Here is a 23,734-nt window from a genome sequence, read left to right as displayed (position 1 = left end):
ATTCTGGGATACATCTGCACTAAGAGGCTTCATCTCAGGTATTAATTCTGATCAACTAAGCATCAGACTTAAGATGAATGGTGAGAAGGATTCTGAGGCTGCTTCTAGACTTAGCAGGAATAGAACTTTAATTTAATACATAAGCAACAGTTACTATGGTTAATGATGGCAAGAAAAAACACACCATGATCTATTCTAATAAAAGGGTAATATGCTAATTAGACTGCATGTCTTCTACACAACCATCTGCACATCCTTCCTGACAAAGCCGGGCCCGGGTGAAGCTGTCTGCCGGCAGTTCCAGGCACCAGTGCCTGCGGCTGGCTGCAGCCTGGGAGACAGAGAGGCCGCCCACCCCATAGTCCCGGGCACCAGCACCCTGAGGCTGGCTGTGGCCCGGGAGACGGAGAAGCTGCCTACCCTGTGGTCCCAGGCGCCAGCACCTGCCCACCATCCCCTGCCAGCGGCTGCAGCCTGGGCGAAGCCACCTGCCCACCATCCCCTGTGGCTGCAGCCGTCCTGGGCAAAGCCAGCCCGGGTCCCGTGTGCCTATGGCTGACCAGAGGGAGGGAAGCCCAGGTCCCAGGTGCCTGAGGTCAGCTGGAGGAGGGAATCCTGGGTCCTGGGTGCGGGGCTGAGGCAGAGATGGATAGGGGCAATCAAGCCAGCAGGGGAGCAGTTAGGGATGATCAGGCTGGCAGGCAGAAACAGTTAGGGGCAATCAGGCAAGCAGGCGAGCGGTTAGGAGCCAGCAGTTCTGGATTGTGAGAGGGATGTCCAACTGCCAGTTATCCCTCGAGGGATCCCAAATTGGAGAGGGTGCAGGCCGGACTGAGGGAAGCCCCCCCCTCCCCCGCACAAATTTCATGCACTGGGCCACTAGTGCTGTATAAAAGCTGTAAGAGGCAAGCACTCTTCATGATTTTGCTGTAGCCTTTCAGGCCTATCACCTCAGGAGAAACAAATGCCTTGGCAGCAAAACCCTGGGGGGTGTGGGTGATAGCCCTCGAGTGCCAGTGACCTTTGCCCATTCCCAGCCTCAGAGCTTCTGGTTGCTGCTGTGGCTGGCCCAAGGTTCAAGTCCACACAGGGCTTAGTCCAAGAAGGGCAAGAGTGGGAACACAATTTATCCAGTCACTCTAAAGCAAAGCTACATTGATCTTTAGCTTTCATTCACTCACTCATTCAGTTAATGATTTTTTTTAATCCTCGCCTGACGATATGTTTCTTTATTGATTTTTAGAGAGAGAGGAAGGGAGAAAGAGAGAGAAACATCAACATAAGAGAGAAACATTGATCGGCTACCTCCTGTGCATGCCCTGATTAGGGATCAAACCCACAACCTAGGTATGTGTCTTGACCAGGAATCAAACCCCCCACCTTTTGGTGCCTTCAACCAACTGACCCACCCAGCCAGGACTACCAGAATGTGTTTAAAGGGTGACTTCTGCCCAGCCAGTGTGGCTCAGTGGTTGAGCATCGACCCATGAACCAAAAGGTTGCCTGTTCCATTCCTGGTCAGGGCACATGCCCCGGTTTCAGGGTTGATCCCCATTAGGGGGCGTGTAGGAGGCAGCTGATCAATGTTTCTCTCTCATTGATGTTTCTGTCTCTCTATCCCTCTCCCTTCCTCTCTCTCTAAAAAAAATCAATAGAAACATACTTTTAAAAAAATAAATAAAGGGTGATTTCTCCTCTTTTCAGTCCTGGTAATAGCCTAGATAGAGAGGGAAATGGAAGACTTCTTGAAAATCACTGTGAGCCTGGCCGGTGTGGCTCAGTGGTTGAGCACTGACCTATGAACCAGGAGGTCACGGTTCGATTCCCGGTCAGGGCACATGCCCGGGTTTCGGCCTTGATCCCCAGTGTGGGGCCTGCAGGAAGCAGCCGATCAATGACTCTCTGTCATTGATGTTTCTCTCCCTTTCCCTTCCTCTCTCAAATCAATAAAAATAAGTTTAAAAAAAATCACTGTGACTGGAAGATTGCAACTTGACAAAAGTAAACCTTGAGAGATGATTCATTAACACACAGAGCAAATATCAATTATTTTAGCACTGACAGAGAACTGAGCCCTCTGTTCAATTTATCTGATCATCAAGCTCTTGAAAAGATATGCAAAGATCTTATTTGGATGGTTTGCCTTGTGTTATATTTTAATCTAAGACATTTTCATTCCATTTTTACCTGTTTAACGAATTTATAACGAATCAAACCCCAAATGAAGCCCATTAACCCAAGCAAACACACAACTTAAATTTCCCAGAATGTAGGGAGCGGCTATAGGGTTAAGCCTCAGACTGACCTGTTGGCAAAGCCACAAGAAGTCCCAGCTTAGAGGGCACAGCCCTCTTAGCATAATTAGGTTTGATTTTATGAGGCTCCCTAGATCCTTCCTGGGTAGCTAATGGGCTGTGGGAGGTGCAGCAAGTGCTGCCAAAACAAGTGAAACTCACAAGAACATTGTAACTATGGAGACCACTACCTTGTTTACCTCTGGCTATAAAATAAAGCCTCAGCTTGCCCTCTGTGGCCTTAGCCAGGCACAGGAGACCCACCTAGCCCTGGCTTATTCTCTTTGTCTGTCTTGTCTTCAATCCTTCCCTCCCCCCCACCCTCCCCGCCCAGGCTCACCGAACCCTTGGCTGTGCTGGCCTGGCACACCAGAATAGCGTTAATTTCAAACATTTTATCCCATATATCATAAATCTGTTCTTATCAGACTATGTAAGTTTCAATCACCTTAGGCTGAATACAATAATGTTGTCTTGATATGCCTCAGATTTAAATATATATATATATCTTCTATTGATTTCAGAGAGGAAGGGAGAGGGAGAGACAGAAACATCAATGATGAGAGAATCATCGATTGGCTGCCTCCTCCACGCCCCACACTCGGGATCGTGCCTGCAACCTGGGCATGTGCCCTGACGGGGAGTTGAACCGTGACCTCCTGGTTCATAGGTGGATGCTCAGTCTCTGAGCCACGCCAGTCGGGCTGCCCAGATTGTTTTTGTTGTTGTTGTTATATTCACTGTTAAAGTATTGCAGATGTCCCTATTTGTCCCCCAGCGTCCCCTCCAGCCCCCCCAGGCTCCCCACACTGTTGTCTGTGCCATGAGGTGTGCATATCTGCTTACAAGCTCTTGGGTTCACCTCTCCCCACCCACCCACCGTCTGCCTCCGGTTTGTGTCTTGGCTGTGTCTAGTTTATTCCTCAGCAACGACGGGGAGGCTGACAGGATTTAAAACGTGACCTGTGGCCCACACATGCCTTTCCTTTGGCTTATCGTGTTTGGAAACTGTTTAATTTGTTTTAAAACACTGAAAATGCAGACTTTTTAACATAAAAATCCCAATTTCTGACCCCTGCTAAGACACATAGTTGGTCCGGGACTGCTCTCTGTGTCCGTTGCTATTTGGCATCATGCTGTGTCGTCTTCCTTCCCGGGGAGACAGTGGGGAGTCCGTGACCCCGCCCCCACACCGCCAGCCCTGCCCCGCCGGCCACCACGGGCCTGTTCGGGGTCCGAGGGCACAGGGCACAGCCCCCGCCATGGGCCTGTTCGGGGTGTCCCGAGGGCACAGGGCCCAGCCCCCGCCATGGCCTGTTCGGGGTGTTCGTGAGAGCACAGGGCCCAGCCCCCACCATGGGCCTGATCAGGGTGTCCCGAGGGTACAGGGCCCAGCCCCCACCATGGGCCTGTTCGGGGTGTCCGAGGGCACAGGGCCCAGCCCCCGCCATGGGCCTGTTCGGGGTGTCCGAGGGCACAGGGCACAGCCCCTGCCATGGGCCTGTTCGGGGTGTCCGAGGGCACAGGGCCCAGCCCCCACCATGGGCCTGTTCGGGGTGTCCGAGGGCACAGGGCACAGCCCCCGCCATGGGCCTGATCGGGGTGTCCGAGGGCACAGGGCACAGCCCCCGCCATGGGCCTGTTCGGGGTGTCCGAGGGCACAGGGCCCAGCCCCCGCCATGGGCCTGTTCGGGGTGTTCGAGGGCACAGGGCCCAGCCCCCACCATGGGCCTGTTCGGGGTGTCCGAGGGCACAGGGCACAGCCCCCGCCATGGGCCTGATCGGGGTGTCCGAGGGCACAGGGCCCAGCCGGCCGCCATGGGCCTGTTCGGGGTGTCCCGAGGGCACAGGGCCCAGCCGCCGCCATGGGCCTGTTCGGGGTGTCCGAGGGCACAGGGCACAGCCCCCACCATGGGCCTGTTCGGGGTGTTCGTGAGGGCACAGGGCCCAGCCCCCACCATGGGCCTGTTCGGGGTGTCCGAGGGCACAGGGCCCAGCCCCCACCATGGGCCTGTTCGGGGTGTCCGAGGGCACAGGGCACAGCCCCCGCCATGGGCCTGATCGGGGTGTCCGAGGGCACAGGGCACAGCCCCCGCCATGGGCCTGATCGGGGTGTCCGAGGGCACAGGGCCCAGCCGGCCGCCATGGGCCTGTTCGGGGTGTCCGAGGGCACAGGGCCCAGCCCCCGCCATGGGCCTGTTCTGGGTGTCCGAGGGCACAGGGCCCAGCCCCCACCATGGGCCTGTTCGGGGTGTCCGAGGGCACAGGGCACAGCCCCCGCCATGGGCCTGATCGGGGTGTCCGAGGGCACAGGGCCCAGCCGGCCGCCATGGGCCTGTTCGGGGTGTCCGAGGGCACAGGGCCCAGCCGCCGCCATGGGCCTGTTCGGGGTGTCCGAGGGCACAGGGCCCAGCCGGCCGCCATGGGCCTGTTCGGGGTGTCCCGAGGGCACAGGGCCCAGCCGCCACCTTGGGCCTGTTCGGGGTGTCCCGAGGGCACAGGGCCCAGCCGCCGCCATGGGCCTGTTCGGGGTGTCCGAGGGCACAGGGCACAGCCGGCCGCCTTGGGCCTGTTTGGGGTGTCCCGAGGGCACAGGGCCCAGCCGCCGCCTTGGGCCTGTTCGGGGTGTCCGAGGGCACAGGGCACAGCCCCCGCCATGGGCCTGTTCTGGGTGTCCGAGGGCACAGGGCCCAGCCGGCCGCCATGGGCTGTTCGGGGTGTCCTCGAGGGCACAGGGCACAGCCCCCACCATGGGCCTGTTCGGGGTGTCCGAGGGCACAGGGCACAGCCCCTGCCATGGGCCTGTTCGGGGTGTCCGCGAGGGCACAGGGCCCAGCCCCCGCCATGGGCCTGTTCGGGGTGTCCGCGAGGGCACAGGGCACAGCCCCCGCCATGGGCTGTTCGGGGTGTCCGAGGGCACAGGGCCCAGCCAGCTGTCAGGTGATCAGTGCCGCCACCCGCCCAAGGGTCGGTTCGATCTGGTCACGGCCATGTCGTCACCCCTCACTCGACTGTGGCTCGTCCCAGCCCTGTCCCAGGGCCAGGGCGCGGCTGGGGGGCCACCAGTCAAGGTGTCTCCTTACATCCATGTTTCTCTCCCCTCCCTCCCACTCTCTAAAAACCAATGGGAAAAGACCCTGGGGTGAGGATTAACACACAAAAAGGGCACAGTAACTACACTGGCTGACGAAATCAGACTTTCCAGGCTCGAACGCAGGCTTCCACAAGCGTGCCTCAGTTTCCTGATCTGTGAAATGGGCACAATAGCAGCGCCTCACCAACCTCACAGGCTTCAGTTAAGAAATGCAAAATGTTTAAGGCACTGCCTGCTGTTTTAATAAAAGAAAAGAAAATGATGCAGGGGTCCTGGGACCATGTCTACCTTTGCAGTGAGTCCCAATGGCCAGCAGAGAGCTTAGAGCAAAAAAGGAATCAATAGACATTTCATATAAATACATGGGAGGGGGATGTCTGACGACCCAGCAGTGTCTGTAGTAGGAACTGATACAGGAGGAGCATGCCGCGTTATGTTCAGAGCAGCTGGAGCAGCGGAGGGTGTGGATCGGAGCGGACGGGGCTGAGGATGGTGTGGGGGTGCCGTCCTGGGGGAGAGTGTAGATTTTTAATAGCTTCTCTGGGTAGAATTAGAAACGGGTCAGTCCATCAGGCGCAGTGAACTAGGACTGCGTTTCCTGAAAGCACATATCCTGGGGGACCGCAGGGTTCAGACTCCGAAGCGGGAATTCTACTATAGTGCTTTATTTATTTTTTAATGTTTTTATTGATTTTTAGAGAGTGAGGAAGCGAGAGAAACATCAATGATGAGAATCTTTATCAACTGACTCCTGCACGCCCCCTACTGGGGACTGAGCCCGCAACCGGGAGCATGTGTCCTGACGGGGAATCAAACCCGCGTCCTCTCGGTTCCTGGGTCCAGACTCAACCGTTGAGCCACACAGGCCGGGCTCTACTAAAACGCTTTAGATTAAGGCGTCGTGTGATTGGTGAAAATTTGGCGGGAACAGAGGAAAACGCTGAACAAAGGAAGTGACGTCACGTCGCTTATTGGTGGGGGTGGGATTATATGGGCTTGAGATCCGGAATTATTGGATTGGTTATTTTTCTGAGACGCCGGCGTCCTCGCGCAGATCCTCGCTTCCGCCGACGCAGCTTGCGTGCCCTTAGTCAAGATGGTCGCAATGGCTTCCGGTCCTACTTGTGAACGGAGTGCGCGATTTCAGAAGCCAGGCCAGCAAAGACCGGAAAAAGCGTAGGATTCACGAGCATTGATTGGCTGACGCGAGAAGCGTTCTTGGACAGTGATTGGCTCCGCCATTCGCGGGAAGGAGTTTGTGGCGCCAGCGAAAAGTGGAGTGCTGCGGCCGCAACAGGGTTCTGCGGAGTCCGGCGAACCCAGTGGACCGGAGCTTTCTGGGCGTCTTTCCTGAGGGAGTCGTGACGAAGATGTGGAACAGTAATGATAAATGTGGCGGAGGATGAGAATAGCAAGAATTTAGCAAAGAGGGCGGGATCGGAGAGGCGTGTGGTGGCGGGAGGGGGGAGGGGCGGGAGCCGGAGCCGGGGCGATTGGGGGCCGCGACAGGTGGTCGGGAAGCTTAGGGACGCGCTGGGAGTGTTTGGGTCGGGGAGCGGGGTGGGGAGGGGGCCTGTGGGTCGCTCCGAAGCTTGGGAAAGCGGCTCAGGTGCTAATGCGGCTGTTATTTGAAACCAGGTGGATTTGAGAGCTACGGCAGCGCCACCTTCGGGGGAGCCGGTGGCTACACCCAGTCCCCCGGGGGCTTTGGATCGCCGACACCTTCTCAGGCTGAGAGGAAATCAGTACGTGGAACGAGTATTTCGGTTTTTTTGGTCTGTCCTGAGCGCGTAGTTCATCCATGGGAGCAAATGTGTGCGGCGAAGGAAGGGTGGTAAACATGAGCTGATTTGATAACTATCAACTATTACCTTGCCAAATCCCCTAAGTGCTGTAAGTTTGAAAAAAGGAATCTCCCCAAATGTTGCACTCACTGCGTCCTTGCCTTTATTTTGAAATTTACTAACGTAGTCAATGCCTAAGTGGGAAAACCGAACTCGTGCTATTAGCCTCTTTTACGTCCTTTTTGTGTTCCGAATCGTGTTTAAGTGAAGCAGAGCGAGGTGACACAGTGCGGTGCAAAGGGCGTGGCCTTGGAGGCCAGTCGGCCTGTCCACCTTCTTCCTCACACGTGCCTCGCCGGGTTGTCAGACAATATGGAACCTGTGTGACATGCCGCCCCGTGGCCACGTTCCGTCCGAGGCCCCGCGTATTACTTAAAAGACCTGAGCGAGGACCATAATGCATCGCGCCCGAATCAACTGCCTTTTAACTGGCAGCGCGTGAGTGGAGCGGCTTCACCCAGGGTCTCGGTGGACCCTGTTGTTTCCCCATCTGATACGGTGCTGGTCCTCCTCCTCCCCGGGAGCGGGGGAATCAGCCAAGGTCTGAGGAAGGGAGGTAAAAAGCTGGCCACGCGCCTGTCACGTACCCTTGCGGAAAAGGAGTTTGCGTGTAAAAACTGCTGTGGGTTTCATCCTTTCACTACAGGGTTAGTGTGGCCTCTTAGGTGCCATTCAGAGGTGTTCGCAGGTTGGTAAGCTTTTACCTACACTGAGTTCTGGGGTGGGTGTTGGTGGGGAAGAATGAATGCATCTTTGGTAATTCTCATGCGTTTGGATGTGGCTTTGTGTTTTTCATACAGCTTATTTCGTGTAATTCTATAAGGTGTTTGTTGCTTACTCCCTTGTACAACAGAGGCTCGGGGAGATTAAGGGACTCCCTAAGCTGCCACAGTGAGTAACCGGAACCAGACGGAACTCACGCGATGCTGAGCAAATCCAAAATCTGGTAGACAGCTTCTCTCGGTGGTAGTTTTTGTGTGTGTGTTTTTTTAACCCGGAAAGATCTGAGGGGACTCCAGTTCTCTAATTTTTCCTTCTTGAGCCTTTGAAGGTGAAAACAGAAGCTAGATAATTGGTTCTCATCTTTTCTCCCTAAGTTTAGCTATTTTTTCTTCATTCCAGTTGTTAGAATTTTTATCTCAGGATTCCTAGCTTGGGCTGTGTTTTGAGACAGCTTTTCAGAGAATGATGATGGTTATAAGCTGAAGACGGAAACCTAAGTCTTTTTGTGTTTAAAATCCAGTGCCTTTCCCATAGTAAATTGGATTTAAATGTTTCCTGTTGACTGTAAACCCATTATATTTTATTGAACAATGAGAAATTTCCAATGTTTCATCGATAAAAATGGTGGTTTCATACAGTACTTAAGAATATCCTGTGGTTCATAGTCACCTAGAAAATTATATTTTTAAAATTGAACATACTTGTGCCTGGTTCACTCTCTGAATCTTTTTGGAACAAATCAGGCACTCATTGCAATCAGTTTCTGGCACATAATAGGTGCTCATTAAAAAACAGGCTACAACTGATTTGAGATGAATTTGAAGGCATTTCTAACACTTTAATAATTACCCATACATAACTTTTTTACCTGAGGAGTAATCGTATTTATTGAATACCTATGTAGACATCGGTGTTGTCACATTTGTATAAGTTATATGTTTCAAATGTCCTCATTTTACAGAAGAGGTGGTGGTGTATCCAGGGCCTGGAGCTGGGATTTGAACACAGGTCTATAGAACTGTCTGGCTCCAAAGCCCATGTTCTTGCTGCTGTTACTGTAGTGATTTTAATTTTCTTTTTTTTTTTTTTCTTTTTTTTTTTTTTTAAATATTTCTTTATTGATTTCAGGGAGGAAGGGAGGATAGATAGAAACATCACTGATGAGAAAGAATCATTGATCGGCTGCCTCCTGCACACCCCCTACTGGGGATTGAGCCTGCAACCCAGGCATGTGCCCTTGGCCGGAATTGAACCTGGGACCCTTCAGTCCGCAGGCTAATGCTCTATCCACTGAGCCAAGCCGGCTAGGGCGATTTTTAATTTTCTTATGCTGCAGATACAGTAAAACTCTCGGTTGTGAGAGTTTGAGAACTAAATCTGGGACCTCAGCAAATTTTCAATCTATAAATACTAATATAGCATATAACTTCACCTATAAAATGCTGTAAAGTAAAATTTAAAAATATAGTCGGTTCCTTCACATCCTTATTAAAAGCTATTTCAAATGTAAAGAGTGAGGAACAATAGCTGACATTTATTGAGTATGCATACATGAACCAGGTAGTATTGTAGGTACTTCACCATATATGTAATTTTTATAATGATTTTGTCATTCCTAGTTTTGTAGATGAGGTTACTGAGGTACAGATGAGTTGAGAAATGTGACCTAAAGCACACTGCTCCTGAGTGGTAGAGCCAAACTCTTAACCCTCAAGTGCTGCTTTTTGTGGTATATGTTCTAGTGGTTGGCTGGGCTTATTTTCTACCATCTTGCTAATACTCACCATTCAAAATTATACTTCAGCAAAGTGAAATGTTGCTAGTGTCATGGACCTTCCGGGTAAAGCTGCAACTGCTAAATCCTTGAAGGCCAAGAGTCTACTATGTTTGGTCTTGCATGTAGAACAGTCGTCAGGTTACTCCCTGTTGATTTCTGACAGGAAGAACTCTAATCTTTAACCCACTGTGCTCTTTTGTTTAGAATATTCCCTCTATGATTCTGTGGAAGTGCATATTTGTTCTCGGCCTGTAATGCTCATTCCTCAGCTACTATTTTTTCACTGTCAAATGGTTGTGCTTCAGCCCTCACCGGTTTGGTTCAGTGGGTAGAGCGTCAGTCTGCAGACCAAAGGGTCCTGGGTTCGATTCTGGTCAAGGGCATGTACCTTAGTTGCAGGCTCCTCCCTGGCTCAGGGCATGTGCAGGAGGCAACCAGTCGATGGTGTTTCTCTCACATCAATGTTTCTGTCTTTCCCTCTCTCTTCCACTCTCCCTAAAAATCAATGGGAAAATATCCTTGGGTGAGGATTAATAACAAGAACGAAAATGTTTGGGTTTTAGGGTTCAGCTTAAAATGCTTGCTTCCTCTTGAAATCACCAATACCATATATTTTTTTTTTACATCCCACTAGTGCATCTTATTCGGTAGTGTATCAAGATCAAGTTTGTTATTTGCATTTTTACCTCCCCTGGGTTTGTAGTGTGTTAAGGGCAACTATACTCATCTTTATGTGACCCAGACAATCCTGGCCAGTTGTAGGAAAAAATAAGTTTATACTATTGTTAGACTGCTTCAGGACGTGATTTGAGTGCTCTTACTAGGGACTCTTCTGCCCATCACATCCTGTCCCTTCCCTTTAAGATGTCTAGTATAGCCAAGCTCTTATCCAATTTTCCCTAGGACTTCCATTTGGTTGTCAGAACATCTGTCCTAAAGGAAGTCATACCTCTAACTTTTTGTTATGTTTTTTTTTAAATATATTTTATTGATTTTTTACAGAGAGAAAGGGAGAGCGATAGAGAGTCAGAAACATCGATGAGAGAGAAACATCGATCAGTCGCCTCCTGCACATCCCCCACTGGGGATGTGCCCCCAACCCAGGTACATGCCCTTGACCGGAATCGAACCTGGGACCCCTCAGTCCGGAGGCCGACGCTCCATCCACTGAGCCAAACCGGTTTCGGCTTTTTGTTAAGTTTTTATTAAGAAATTTAGAGCAAGCCTTGGTCGGTTTGGTTAATTGGTTAACATGTCGGCCTGTGGACCAAAGGGCCACAGGTTCAATTCCTGGTCAAGGGCGGCATGTACCTCGGTTGCGGCTTCACTCCCCACCCCCAGTCAGGGTATTTGCAGGAGGCAACCAGTCAATGTATCTCTCTCACATCAATGTTTCTCTCTCTTTCTCTCCCCTCCTTTCATTCTCTCTAAAAATCAATGGGAAAGCCCTAACCGGTTTGGCTCAGCGTATAGAGCAGGGGTGGGCAAATTTTTTGACTCGAGGGCCACAATGGGTTTTTAAACTGGACCGGAGGGCCGAAACAAAAGCATGGATGGAGTGTTTGTGTGAACTAATATAAATTCAAAGTAAACATCATTACATAAAAGGGTACGGTCTTTTTTTTTTTTTCGTTTTATTCATTTCAAACGGGCCGAATCCGGCCCGCAGGCCGTAGTTTGCCCACGGCTGGTATAGAGCGTTGGCCTGCGGACTCAAGGGTCCCAGGTTTGATTCCAGCCAAGGGCATGTACCTTGGTTGCGGGCATCCCCAGTCGGGGGCGTGCAAGAGGCAGCTGATCGATGTTTCTAACTATCCCTCTCCCCTCCTCTCTGTAAAAAAATCAATAAAACATATTTTAAAAAAAAAATCAATGGGAAAAATATCCTTGGTTGAAGATTTTAAAAAGGGAGAGATTTAGAGCAAGCTCAAAGTTATGTCTCCACTGGCCATTTCTCAAACCCTTTCCAAATACCATCTCATTTCACCAGTGATGAACAGCTAGCTCCAGCTAGTCCTCAGCTTAAAGCTGGAGTTGCCTCTTAAAAGTCTGTTCAGGAAGCAGGTCATTCCTTATGCTGTCCCCACTCTGGTCCACTTATTTTGGTGAATCTCTAGTGCAACACAAACTTAACCATTCTTCAGGAGCTTTGGAGTCAAACAAACCTGGGTTTGAATTCTAAAGTGTGGCATTTGTTAGCTATATGACCTTTGTTTTCATGTGAAGCACAGATAATGAGGCTTGTTTTAAAGATCCAATCCTATATAATAAAAGGTTAATATGCAAATTGACCAAACGGTGGAATGACCAGTCTCTATGACGCTACTGACCACCAGGGGGCAGATGCTCAACACAGGAGCTGCCCCTTGGTGGTCAGTACGCTCCCACAGGGGGAGCACTGCTTAGCCAGAAGACGGGCTTATGGCTGGTGAGTGCAGCAGCGGTGGCAGGAGCCTCTCCCGCCTCCACAGCAGTCAGACATCCCCCGAGGGCTTCCGGACTGCAAGAGGGCGCAGGCCAGGCTGAGGGACCCCCACTCCCTGAGGGCACGAATTTCGTGCACTGGGCCTCTAGTGTTATAATATATGCAAAGTGCTTGGCACATATAGCAGGTGTTAAATGAGTGGTAGTTATTATTTCAATTGACTTTGTGCATGCTCTTTTTTTTTTTTTTTTTCAGAGAACCCGAGCCCAGCACATTGTACCCTGTACCATATCTCAGCTGCTTTCTGCCACTCTGGTTGATGAAGTGTTCAGAATTGGGAGTGTTGAGATATCACAGGTATGAATAATTAAATAAAAATTATTTCATTTAAGCCCTAACTGGTTTGGCTCAGTGGATAGAACATCAGCCTGTGGACTCAAGGGTCCCAGGTTCGATTCCGGTCAAGGGCATGTACCTTGGTTGTGGGCACATCCTCAATAGGGGGTGTGCAGGAGGCAGCTGATCGATGTTTCTCTCTCATCAATGTTTCTAACTCTCTACACCTCTCCCTTCCTCTCTGTAATAAATCAATAAAATATATTTTTAAAAAATAATAAGTTAAAGTGGACTAAAATTTAAAAAAATACATAAATGTTGCTTTTGTTTCCAAGAAAACCAAACTTTTTTTTCTTCTGATCTAGGTCACTATTGTGGGGATAATCAGACATGCTGAGAAGGCTCCAACCAACATTGTTTACAAAATAGATGACATGACAGCTGCACCCATGGATGTTCGCCAGTGGGTTGACACAGATGTAAGCGGTTTTTAAATCAGGGTGGGGTTTGGAGGTGTTGGATTTCTTTAGTCTTTTTGAAGGTTCTTATTATAAAAGTCTATATACATAAAAGGTTAAATCTCCATCTGTCTGACCGGTAGCTATGACACGCACTGACCACCAAGGGGCAGACACTCAACGCAGGAGCTGCCATGAAGCACAGTGACCATTTAAAAATAAATAGCACCACGGACCCAGCACCGACAAACCAACACTCGGCTTACCCCAAATGGGACACAGGCCCGCCACCACCCTGGAGTGACACTCCACCAAATCACAGCCAACGCTGCCAAGACCCTGTGGCGCAAAATGTGGCCCACAGCCCGGCCCCACCCAGAAACGGTCACTGTGGGCGCCGGGTAATGACATCACGTAGCAACTCCAGGCTTCCTCTCCCTAGCAACTAGCCTCCTTGGAGTTTCTTCAGCCCAGGAACCTGACTTGCTTTATAGGCAGGTGCAAACATTTTACCGTTTAACCAGATGTTTGTGAAGCGCTTTCCTGTGCCTCATCTCATTTGATCCTCACAGAAGTCCTGAAGTAGATAGGAGACTCGGTAGAATCCTGTTTTCTTTTCATTAGGAAGATGATAATAGTGATATTAAAATATTTCTTCTAATTAATTTCCTTTCAGTGTGCACGAATCTGTGCACTGGGACACTAGTAATACATGAGACATCAAAGGCAAAATTCTTAAAAGGTTAATATATTTTATATTGTAAAAGTTTAAAACCTAAACTTTCAAAATACTATAAACAAGTTAAAAAGTCAAGAGGTAGGAGGCACTAGAGAACAAGGATTTTTATGTTGGCATTGTATCCCCAGCACCTAGAACAATGCCAGTTACATCATGGGCCCTGAAAAAATATTATTTAAATAAGTGGGAAAAATTTTTGCACATATTATAAACATCAAACTTTTTATTTAATAAAAGTTCTTACAAAGAAAAAAGCAATTGCATTTTAGAGAAGTAGGCAAAGAAGATACACATTATTTATTACAGATGAAATGGCAGCAACAATTAAGTTTAATAGACATTAAGATATTATTTTTAACATATTAAATTGGCAAAGAAAAAAAAAGAATGGCATTGCTCACTTTTTATGAAAGCAATAGGTAGCACAGTGCCTCTAGTACTTAGTAAGCACTTAATTAGTTAATGACTTGTCACTGTTTGTTTGGGAAAGTGAGTACCATCCTACTCAGATGGTATAAATATAAACTGGTATAACCTTTCTCTAAAATCAGCTGATGATCGCTCTAGCCGGTTTGGCTCAGTGGATAAGAGTGTCAGCCTGCGGACTGAAGGGTCCCAGGTTCGACTTTGGTCAAGGGCATATACCCGGGTTGCGAGCTCAGTCCTCAATAGCGGGGAATGCAGGAGATAACCAGTCAATGATTCTTTCTCATCATTGATGTTTCTATCTCCCTCTCCCTTCCTCTCTGAAATCAATAAAAATACATATTTTTTTAAAATTAGCTAATGATCAAAATCATCCTTCATAAAAATGTTGACTTCATACTCTACTGCTAGAGGTTTACATTAAGGAAATAATTAAATACATGTGCAGTTGTAAGAATGTTGATCATATCATTATTTATAATAATGAAAAATTAAAAGCAATCTTAAAATGCTAACAATAGGGTATTTTTAATTAAACTATGGTATATTTATAAAATATTCCAAATGATGTAGAAATGTATGTATGGTCACAAAGAAGTGTTTACCATAAATTGTTGAGAGGAAAAGAGCATGCTATACGATAGTATCCATAGTAAAACCCCATTTTTGCAAAGAAACGTGTGTATGGAGGGAATAGACTGAAAGAAAATACATGTTTTTTATTTTTTAATTGGGCAGAGGCCTTTTTTAATTTCAGAGAGGAAGGGAGAGTGAGAGAGAAACATCAATGATGAGAGAGAATCAATAGGCTGCCTTCTGCATGCCCCACATGGGATGGAGTCTGCAACCTGGACTTGTGCCCTGACCGGAATCGAACTATGACTTCCTGGTTCATAGGTTGATGCTCAACCACCAAGCTACACGGCCTGGGCAGCTTTTTAGTTTTTTATAGTCAGGTATTTTATAATTAGGAAAATTTTTATGAATCAGCTTATTTTTTTTTCTTATAAATAAATAATGTGTACATATTCTATAAAACCCCAATTATCCCAGTTAACCATTGTTACTGCATGCCACAACTGGTCCTCCCAATTAATAGAATTCTACATTGTTTGAATGTGTGCCTATTGTTGGCTATTTAGGCTGTTTTAAATTTTTTCAATATTGTAATCTATGCTATAATGAATATTCCTAAAGCTAAATGTAATGCATGTTCTTAATTTCATTTAATTCCTAAAAGTAGAAACACTATGCCAATAATATGTCCACTGTCCACCAGAAAGTTGTGTGCCTAAGAGCATTGAATGAGAGTGCCATCATTGTTTGCTTTTTTTATGATGTACATAACGGAACTTTGGAACTGGAAATTACCTTTAGAGATGTTTATTCTAATTCCTGTTTTTACAAAAAATTTAATTCTAATAGATAGGTTAAACTAGTTAGGGACATATTAGGATCCTGTAGCTTTAACTTTTTGTTTCTGTACATAATTTACAGATTTTAAAGAAGCTTTTACCAATATCACTAAAATTTTAGTAATGTGTTTGTATTTTACTTGTTAGGATGCCAGTGGTGAAAACACTGTGGTTCCTCCAGAAACGTATGTGAAAGTGGCTGGCCATCTGAGATCTTTTCAGGTAAAGTCAGAAAGAAAAAAGGACTGTTAAAATGTGTTTCCATGGGCCCTGGTTGGATAGATTAGTTGGTTAGAGTGTTGTCCGGATATGCCATGGTTGCAGGTTTGATCCCCCTTCAAAATAAAAATAAAATTTTTTTTTAAATGTATTTGCATGCTAACAATTTCTAGATTCATGCCTGCATTTAGGATACTTAAAACTTAACTGAGTCTTCATGTTTAATGGGAGTTATATTGAAGTTATTTCATTATTCTCTTCTTCAAAAGGAAATAATGGATTTTTACCTTAATATAAAACTAACAGAATGGTAGAGAAAGAACAGGATCTCCGCCTGCAATTGACATCTGTGGCATCCATTAGGCATACATGGGTGGGCACTGAATATAGAGTTGGATGCTAGGCTCTGCTTGCTATGTAACCTTGGGGAGTCATTGAACATCTCTCAGCTAGTTTAGTTTTTTTTAATATATTTTAGATTAACTATAGATTTATTTAATATATTTTAGATTATGTATTTTAGATTGACTATATTAGATTAACCTTGAGTAAAAATTTTTAAATATATAACACATTTTTCCCATATTAGCAAAATATAACCAAGAAAAGAGCCATAATGTTTTGACCTTAAATTGACTTGAATGTGCTTATCCTTTATTCTCTTACTTTAATAGAACAAAAAAAGCCTGGTGGCCTTTAAGATCATGCCTCTGGAGGATATGAATGAGTTCACCGCACATATTCTGGAAGTAGTGAATGCACACATGATGCTGACCAAAGCTAACAGCCAGGTGAGCAGCTTCACTCATAGTTTCTTTGTTTCCTTTTTTCTTCATTATTAATATATCTGTACTGATTTCAGAGAGGAAGAGAGAGGGTGAGAGAGATAGAAATAACATCAATGATGAGAGAGAATCATTGATCAGCTGCATCCTGCATGCCCCCGAATGGGGATTGAGCTGCAACCCGGCGTGTACCCTAACCGGGAATCCAGCTGTGACCTCCTGGTTCATAGGTTGATGCTCAACCACTGAGCCACACTGGCCAGGCCTAATTGATCTTTTTAAAAGCCCACTGAGGCTGCTGTATGGATAATAGACTATGAGACACCAAGAATAGCAACAGTAGTAGTTTAGGGGAATGGTAACAGCAGTGGTTAGATTTATTTTCTTTTTTTTATACATATATATTTTTTTATTAATTTCAGAGAGGAAGGGAGAAGGAGAGAGATGGAAACATCAGTGATGAGAGAATCATTGATCGGCTGCCTCTTGCATGCCCCCTAATGGAGTCATTTCATAATGAACTCACAATAATGAGCTCACAGGGCACGTGTCCAGGTTGCGGGCTCAATCTCCAGTAGGGGGCATGCAGAATGCAGCTGATCAATGATTCTCTCATCATTGATGCTTCTATCTCTCCCTCTGAAATCAGTAAAAATAAAAATATGCATGAGATGGGACCACTTGAAGCAGCACATGAGGTCATTTCAGCAGAGGTAACCAGGTAGGAAATAGCATTCAGTCCAGTATTACTGGATCATAAAACGTAAGACTTCTATTTCACCAGCAGACAATGTGAAGGTATCTAGCTTGAAAACAAAGGGCCAGGACTGACTCTTGGTTCTTTTGTTTTGTTTTGTTTTGTTTTATTTACCTCAAATGTTCATCTAGTGAACATTTGTTGAATGAGTAAATCTCCTAACTGGATGGGATTTCTCCTAGTGAGCTTCCACAGTGCTCCTGTATCCTGTTATGGGTTCTTAACATTTGATTGGTCATCCTTACTTCTTCAGTTCAATAGATTAAACATTGATTGAGCATGCACTGTCCCCCAGGCACTGTGCAAAGATGAAGGGACTGATGGGGGAAAGTGAATGAAGGCTGCTGTGGAAAAGACTGGGCCATATGCTCTGAGAGCCAAGAAGGAAGACCATGACTTAACTTGGCTTTGGGAGTGTCAACGAAGTGTTTACCAGGCAGACAAGGAGAGGAGCATTCCAGACAGGAAGCGACCTGTTAGTGACAAAAGCATGTTTTTGGATGGCAAGAAGTCCAAGTGCAGTTGGGGGATAGAGTGTGCTGAAAAGGAGTGATCAAGAAAAATACAGATTTTGACATCTAATTGTGGTAGGTCTTGAGTGTCTACAGTGATGGCGAACCTTTTGAGCTCGGCGTGTCAGCATTTTGAAAAACGCTAACTTAACTCTGGTGCTGTGTCACATATAGAAATTTTTTGATATTTGCAACCATAGTAAAACAAAGATGTATATTTTTGATATTTATTTTATATATTTAAATGCCATTTAACAAAGAAAAATCAACCAAAAAAATGAGTTTGCCGTCACTGGCTAGGAGTTTTATATTGTTTTCACAGGCAGGGGGAGCCACCTAGAAGCTTTTAGGCAGAGAAGCAACATGACCAGAAGTTACTTGGTAGCAACAAGGAGGGTTGATTGGAGTAGGAGAGACTAGCAGCTGAGATAACAATCAGGAGGCCAGGTGTGATGAGGATTGACTTGAGGGACACTGAAGATTGTATTAAAAGGCTGTGGTGACAGGAAGGGGAGGAAATGGATGACTGAGGTCTGTCTGATTAGGTTTGAGTTTACTAATTGAGATGGAATATAGCAGGGCAAGCAGGTTTGGGGAGGAAAGTAATGAATTTTATTTTGAAGTGTGAGATAGCCAGGTGTAGGTGTCTGATAGCTGGCTGGGAATAAGGATTTGTGCCTAGGAGGTGGTCTGGAATGAAATCCTGGGGGAACTATCAGCCTTTTGGGAGACAGGTAGAAGAAGAGCTAATAAAGGATATTGAGAAGGTGTAGTTTGAGAGGTAAGAGGAGAATCAGAAGACTGGTATCAAGAAGCCCTGGAGAGGGTAGGGAGAGAAAAGCCCAGGGAGAAACTAAAAAAAGATTTAAAGAAAAGAAGAAGTAGCTTAGGGAGGGGTACATTGCAAGAGGATTATGTTAAGCAGTTTCTCCTCCTGAGAGGTTCAGTGTTATGAGGCCTGAAAGAGATTATTGGGTATGTTGGTTGAAAAGTTTTTGGTGGGAACAGTTTCAGAGGTGCTTTGGGGAGAATCCAAATACTGGGGGCTTGAGGAGTGACTAAGAAGAAGGGAATGAAAACTGTTTATAGTCTTTTTTAAAAAATTTGGTTATAAAAGAGAAGAGAAGAGAGGTTGATGGAAACTGTTCTTTTCTTCTATCTAACGCTTGACGCCCACTTGACACTCAGTGAATGCTTGAGTGGTTCAGCACCAAAGACATCATTAGAGCAAACCTGGGTAGTTTTCTTCTCAGTGCTAGTTTTCCTCATTTCCCTCACATTACAAAGAATACAAGGAGCTGGGTTTGATATGATGTGCTTTGCCCTCCTTTGAAATATTCATCAGATAATAGCTTTTCCTTCCAATAGAAATACTTGTTATTGGGCCCTAACCGGTTTGCCTCAGTGGATAGAATGTTGGCACATGCCCAGGTTGTGGGCTCAATCCCCAGTAGGGGGCATGAAGGAGGTAGCCAATCGATGATTCTCCCTCATCATTGATGTTTCTATCTCTCTCACCTTCTCCCTTCCTCTCTGAAATCAATAAAAATATGTTTTAAAATAAAAACTTACTGGGAAAACTTTGCCTAAATTGTTTTTTTGTAAGCTGCTTATTAACAAGCTCTTTAAAATGGCAAGGACTGTGTTTAAATTAATTTTCTAATGTTGTGAATTTATGTCTTAATTCAGCCCTCAGCCGGGAGAGCGCCTATCAGCAATCCAGGAATGGGTGAAGCAGGGAGCTTTGGGAATAGCCTCGTACCGGCAAATGGCCTCACTGTGGCCCAAAACCAGGTAAACTCTACTTGAATGGCTCCAGAAATGCAAAGCACAGACTGTCTTAAATTTTGCTACTTCCTTAATGATTCTGAGGCTAAGTACCCAACTTGTTTCCTTCTTATAAAGACACTTCGGTTTAAGAGGGGAGCTGATTCAAAGTAGTTGCTAAAATCGTTCTGATTTTAATGTTCAGGTGCTGAATTTAATTAAGGCTTGCCCAAGACCTGAAGGATTGAACTTTCACGATCTCAAGAACCAGCTTCAACACATGCCTATAGCCTCAATCAAGTGAGTATTTGGTTTCTATGAGCTAGGACTCCAGAATTATGCCCATTTCACCTCGTCAGAGTTTCCTGGCAATGAGAAGTGGGTTTTAAAAAAACTATGTTGCCAGCTGGTGTGGCTCAGTGGTTGAGCATCAACCTATGAACCAGGCGGTCATGGTTTGATTCCCAGTCAGGGCACATGCCTGGGTACGAGCTCCATCCCCAGTTGGGGGTGTGCAGGAGGCAGCCAGTCAGTGATTCTCTCTCATTGTTGATGTTTCTATCATTCTCCCTTCCTTTCTGATATCAATAAAAAATAAATTTAAGACAATAAACCACAAAACTATCTGTTGACAGAAAGGAAGTCGTTCAGTCATGGAAAAATAGAAAAGAACTTGCAAGGATGTTGTTGCCCATCACCATCACTCATTCGTTTGTTCATTCAACAAATACTGAATCCCATTATGTGGGATATAATTTTGAGCAAAATTGACCTTATACCTCTTGATTAAATCTGGAGGAGTGTGAGGTCCTTAGCTCTGGTCTTTAGATGTACAGTACCATTTGCATTACCATCCTACTGTGGAGGTGTATGCATCAGGCTGTCTGCACCTGAAGCCATTTAGACAGTCCTCCCCACAGTCTCGCCCTGATAGAGTGTTAGACAAGCAGCTTCCTGATTCCAGTGAACTAATCAAACGGGGTATTATGATACTTGGATTGTTGTTACCATAAATCAGTATGCTAGGCCTAGATAGAAAAATACTCAGGTCTAATTTCATTTCCTGTCCTATAAAATGAGGATAATAGTTTCCATCTCAGAGTAACTATGATGATGAGGTATAGAATGGCTGTCACATAGTAGCTGTTCTATAAATTGTTCCTGTTACTAAATATGTTACTGACTCTGGCCCTGAGGGCTGTGAAGGTTTGAAGGTCTCTTAACGTTTCTGGAAAGACCTTCCCTTTACTTCCTGCAACTTTACTTCCCAGAGGGCAGGCTAGAGGTTCAGTGGGTGGGTGGGGAGGACAACTTTTAAAAATAGCTCTTTATGCTAGGAGATTTTATGTGCAAGCTGGACTACAACTTTGGATGATCATTTTGATTTGCTTCTACTGGTATTTAAGTGAGGCTCTATTTTCTTGCCTTTATATAATTTGGGAGAGTTATCCAAGGCAGCCCTCTCCCAGTAGCCATTGCCTCCATGGATTACCTCAGTTTTGTAATTTTACTGGCATCTCTACCTGCAAGAGCTTTTTGTGAGCAAATGGATGTGAATTCTTAGCTAAGATAGAAAGTGGGGAGGTAGTGAGGTTTACATATTTGGCAATGTCAGAAAGGCAGTTCCCTTTCTTCGCCCTTTACTGTGCCCTTTTAAGGTTGACTCAGTGCCTTAAAAGGCTAACACAGAAGGGTAAACTAAGTCTCCATAAAACCCAGAGAAGAGATGGTAAAACTCCTCTTTGGATCCTGTCTGGAGTCACAGCTGAAAAAAAAAAGTTTTAATAGAAAATTTTTATAAAGAAAGAAAATGAGCCTTTTCCCCTCCCTTTCTTTTTAGGCAAGCTGTGGATTTTCTAAGCAACGAGGGACACATCTATTCCACTGTGGATGATGATCATTTTAAATCCACAGATGCAGAGTAACTGGATCTAATCGGTACCCAACATGTTTTCCAGCGGGACCTATTTTCTCAGTCTGTTGTGTCCAGCTGTGCATATGTTTTGAACAGTTGACTTCTAGAAAGTAGGTTTCATCCATAAAATGTCTCAATTGACATCATTTTGAAACTTACTGCTCTTCCGTTATTTTGAAATTCAAAGTGAGATAGGCAACTCATAGGGGTGTGAGCCAAAGTGGAATTTCTTAAAAGAAGTTACAAATTAGGTAGTTGTGATACCATCTGGATAGATGGAAGTAGAAGAGGGATGCTGCCAATAGAGTTGGGCAGTATTACTTAAATACTCAGGAGTCTCTATTCCTAAAATATTACCTGTTGAGTACGATTAGGATCTGTCCGCAGAGAGCTAGCCAAGAAACCTGCTAACTTCTACCTGGTTTTGTTCCCCATTTTGGTTATGTGGTGTTACTTTCAGAATTGCACTTTTCTTCAACTTGTCATGACTGCTGCCAAGTGTTTTGGTAAATAGGAAGTTCTGGAGTGGTAGCCTCGTGTGGCAGAGGAGAGAAAGAAGTGTCACTGTGTTTTGTACAAAATAAGTACATTCATATGTTTAATAAAGTAGTTCTATTATTGTAGTAACTTGTGAAGACATTCTTATTTTTCTTTTTAATTCCTACCTTATCTGAGACAGTACAGCATACTTGACTTGGATTTGACATCGTGGTTCTCCTGCTTTTTAGTTAGGATCTTGAGCAGGGTACATCAGTTCTGAGAGCCTCCATTTATGAAAAGACAACAATTTTATTTCCTTATAGGTTTGTGATGAAATAAAGTTTGTAAAGCATCTAGCATTGCCATTAATGAGGGTTCTAAAGCAGACCTTAATCTTGACTCTAGCAGTATATGATCATGTGACTGATAAAATACCTACCATGTCACCTCAAGATGAAATTCTAAGAGGCCTTGGCTATTTTTTGGCCAACTTAATTAGCTCCTTTTTTCTTGTGGGAGAAGAAACTAGTTCCAAGATGTTTCTGACAATTCCAGACAGTAAGCTAATTCTAAGTTAATGAGGTGTAATATGCAAATAAAAGTTCTATAATTGTTTTAACTATGTTTCTAAATGAGATCTAGCAGCTGTGTGGAGAAAGCTCCACCATCCTGGTTTATGCAGAGTAGTTCCTATCTTGGGAGCAGACAGATGTTTAAAAGTCAGTCACCAGTATGTCTACTTGTTTCTTGATTGTTTCCTATAAAGGACAGTGAGCTAAAAATAGGCTAAAAATATCATACATTGGAATTCAGAATGCATGATAGGATACTTATATGGGTGGTGGGCTTCTCTTTCTAGTTTTCAGGCTCGTGTACTCAAATGGGCAAGGCATAGCCCTGGTTCTGGGTGGAAGTCTATTTTTCTTTTAATTTGAATATGAGGATTCAGCAATTAGAAACTACTTGCTCAGCCCTAGCCGGTTTGGCTCAGTGGATAGAAGGTCAGCCTATGGACTGAAAGGTCCCGGGTTCAATTCCGGTCAAGGGTACATGCCCGGGTTGCAGGCTCGATCCCCAGTAGGGGCCGTGCAGGAGGCAGCCAGTCAATGATTGTCTCTCATCATTGATGTTTCTCTCTCTCTCTCTCCCTCTCTCTTCCTCTCTGAAATCAATAAAAATATATTTTTAAAAAACACAGACTACTTAATCATTAACTCAGCAAGTGTTTATTGATCAGACACTAGGAATTTAAAACAAAATAAGGAGATTGGCATCACAGGACTTGCTGGTTCAGCATTCCAGTAGCACAGAGTAGCTGCTCAGTGGCGCTGAACTCCCTACCATCTTGGCACTCACGGTCTCCCAGGAGTTGTGTGGTTTCTGAGCGTTACGGAGGCCTGTGGGGCTGAGCACAGGCAGCCCATTCCTTAGCAGAATGAAATCCCAGTCTTTGTAAAGCTCCTGCTTCAGCAGGAGGCATTTACACTTCAGGTGTTTGTGGGCACCTGGGATGTGCATAATGTTCTGCTAGCATATGATGAGACAGCATGAACCAAGTTCTTGTAGGGCCCAGGTTCTTAGAAATGACCCAGTGTCATAGCCAAGCAATGAGTCTAGCCTGCTCTCCGTAGAGTCTCTCTCTAGGTGTACAGGTAGGAAAATAGGCTCCTTGAGAAATAGTGTTATACTGGGTTTAACTAAAGAAAGGGCAATAGGTCCTGTCTGGTTTGCTCAGTAGTTACAACATCAGCCTGCAGACCGAAGGGTC

The 23,734-nt window shown here is 45.7% G+C and overlaps 1 protein-coding gene and 1 non-coding gene across 3 annotated transcripts; both read left to right on the top strand.

Moving 5' to 3' along the window:
• Nucleotides 1-6,618: 6,618 nt before the first annotated feature.
• RPA2 (replication protein A2) lies at nucleotides 6,619-22,109 on the top strand. 2 transcript variants are annotated; one of them, XM_070403199.1, is made up of 9 exons: nucleotides 6,619-6,768; nucleotides 7,027-7,133; nucleotides 12,413-12,514; nucleotides 12,859-12,972; nucleotides 15,679-15,753; nucleotides 16,425-16,541; nucleotides 19,494-19,598; nucleotides 19,777-19,871; nucleotides 21,412-22,109. In XM_070403199.1, exons 1-9 carry the CDS (start codon nucleotides 6,759-6,761, stop codon nucleotides 21,494-21,496), a joined length of 810 nt encoding a protein of 269 aa, XP_070259300.1. In that variant the 5' UTR covers nucleotides 6,619-6,758; the 3' UTR covers nucleotides 21,497-22,109. The 2 variants fall into 2 exon arrangements, with proteins under 2 accessions (XP_070259300.1, XP_070259301.1); XM_070403200.1 differs by lacking the exon at nucleotides 7,027-7,133 and having other exon boundaries at nucleotides 6,622-6,768.
• LOC139004754 (small nucleolar RNA SNORA26) lies at nucleotides 21,217-21,338 on the top strand. The gene has a single exon (XR_011470572.1). It is a non-coding gene; the product is annotated as a small nucleolar RNA SNORA26 (small nucleolar RNA).
• Nucleotides 22,110-23,734: the final 1,625 nt, after the last annotated feature.

The sequence above is a fragment of the Myotis yumanensis genome, unplaced genomic scaffold (assembly GCF_028538775.1).
Source record: "Myotis yumanensis isolate MYYU_CA2020_CCGP unplaced genomic scaffold, mMyoYum1.0.hap1 SCAF_2, whole genome shotgun sequence".
NCBI classification, from domain to species: domain Eukaryota; kingdom Metazoa; phylum Chordata; class Mammalia; order Chiroptera; family Vespertilionidae; genus Myotis; species Myotis yumanensis.
The sequence above is the reverse complement of the archived record's forward strand: the minus strand, read 5'-3'. Positions and strand labels throughout refer to the sequence as shown.

Bases quoted from the DNA above. Each gene is read 5' to 3' on its own strand.
- RPA2 (XM_070403199.1), top strand. The intron at 7,134-12,412 runs GTACGTGGAACG...TTTTTTTTTCAG, and splicing joins CTCAGGCTGAGAGGAAATCA to AGAACCCGAGCCCAGCACAT. The intron at 12,515-12,858 runs GTATGAATAATT...CTTCTGATCTAG, and splicing joins GGAGTGTTGAGATATCACAG to GTCACTATTGTGGGGATAAT.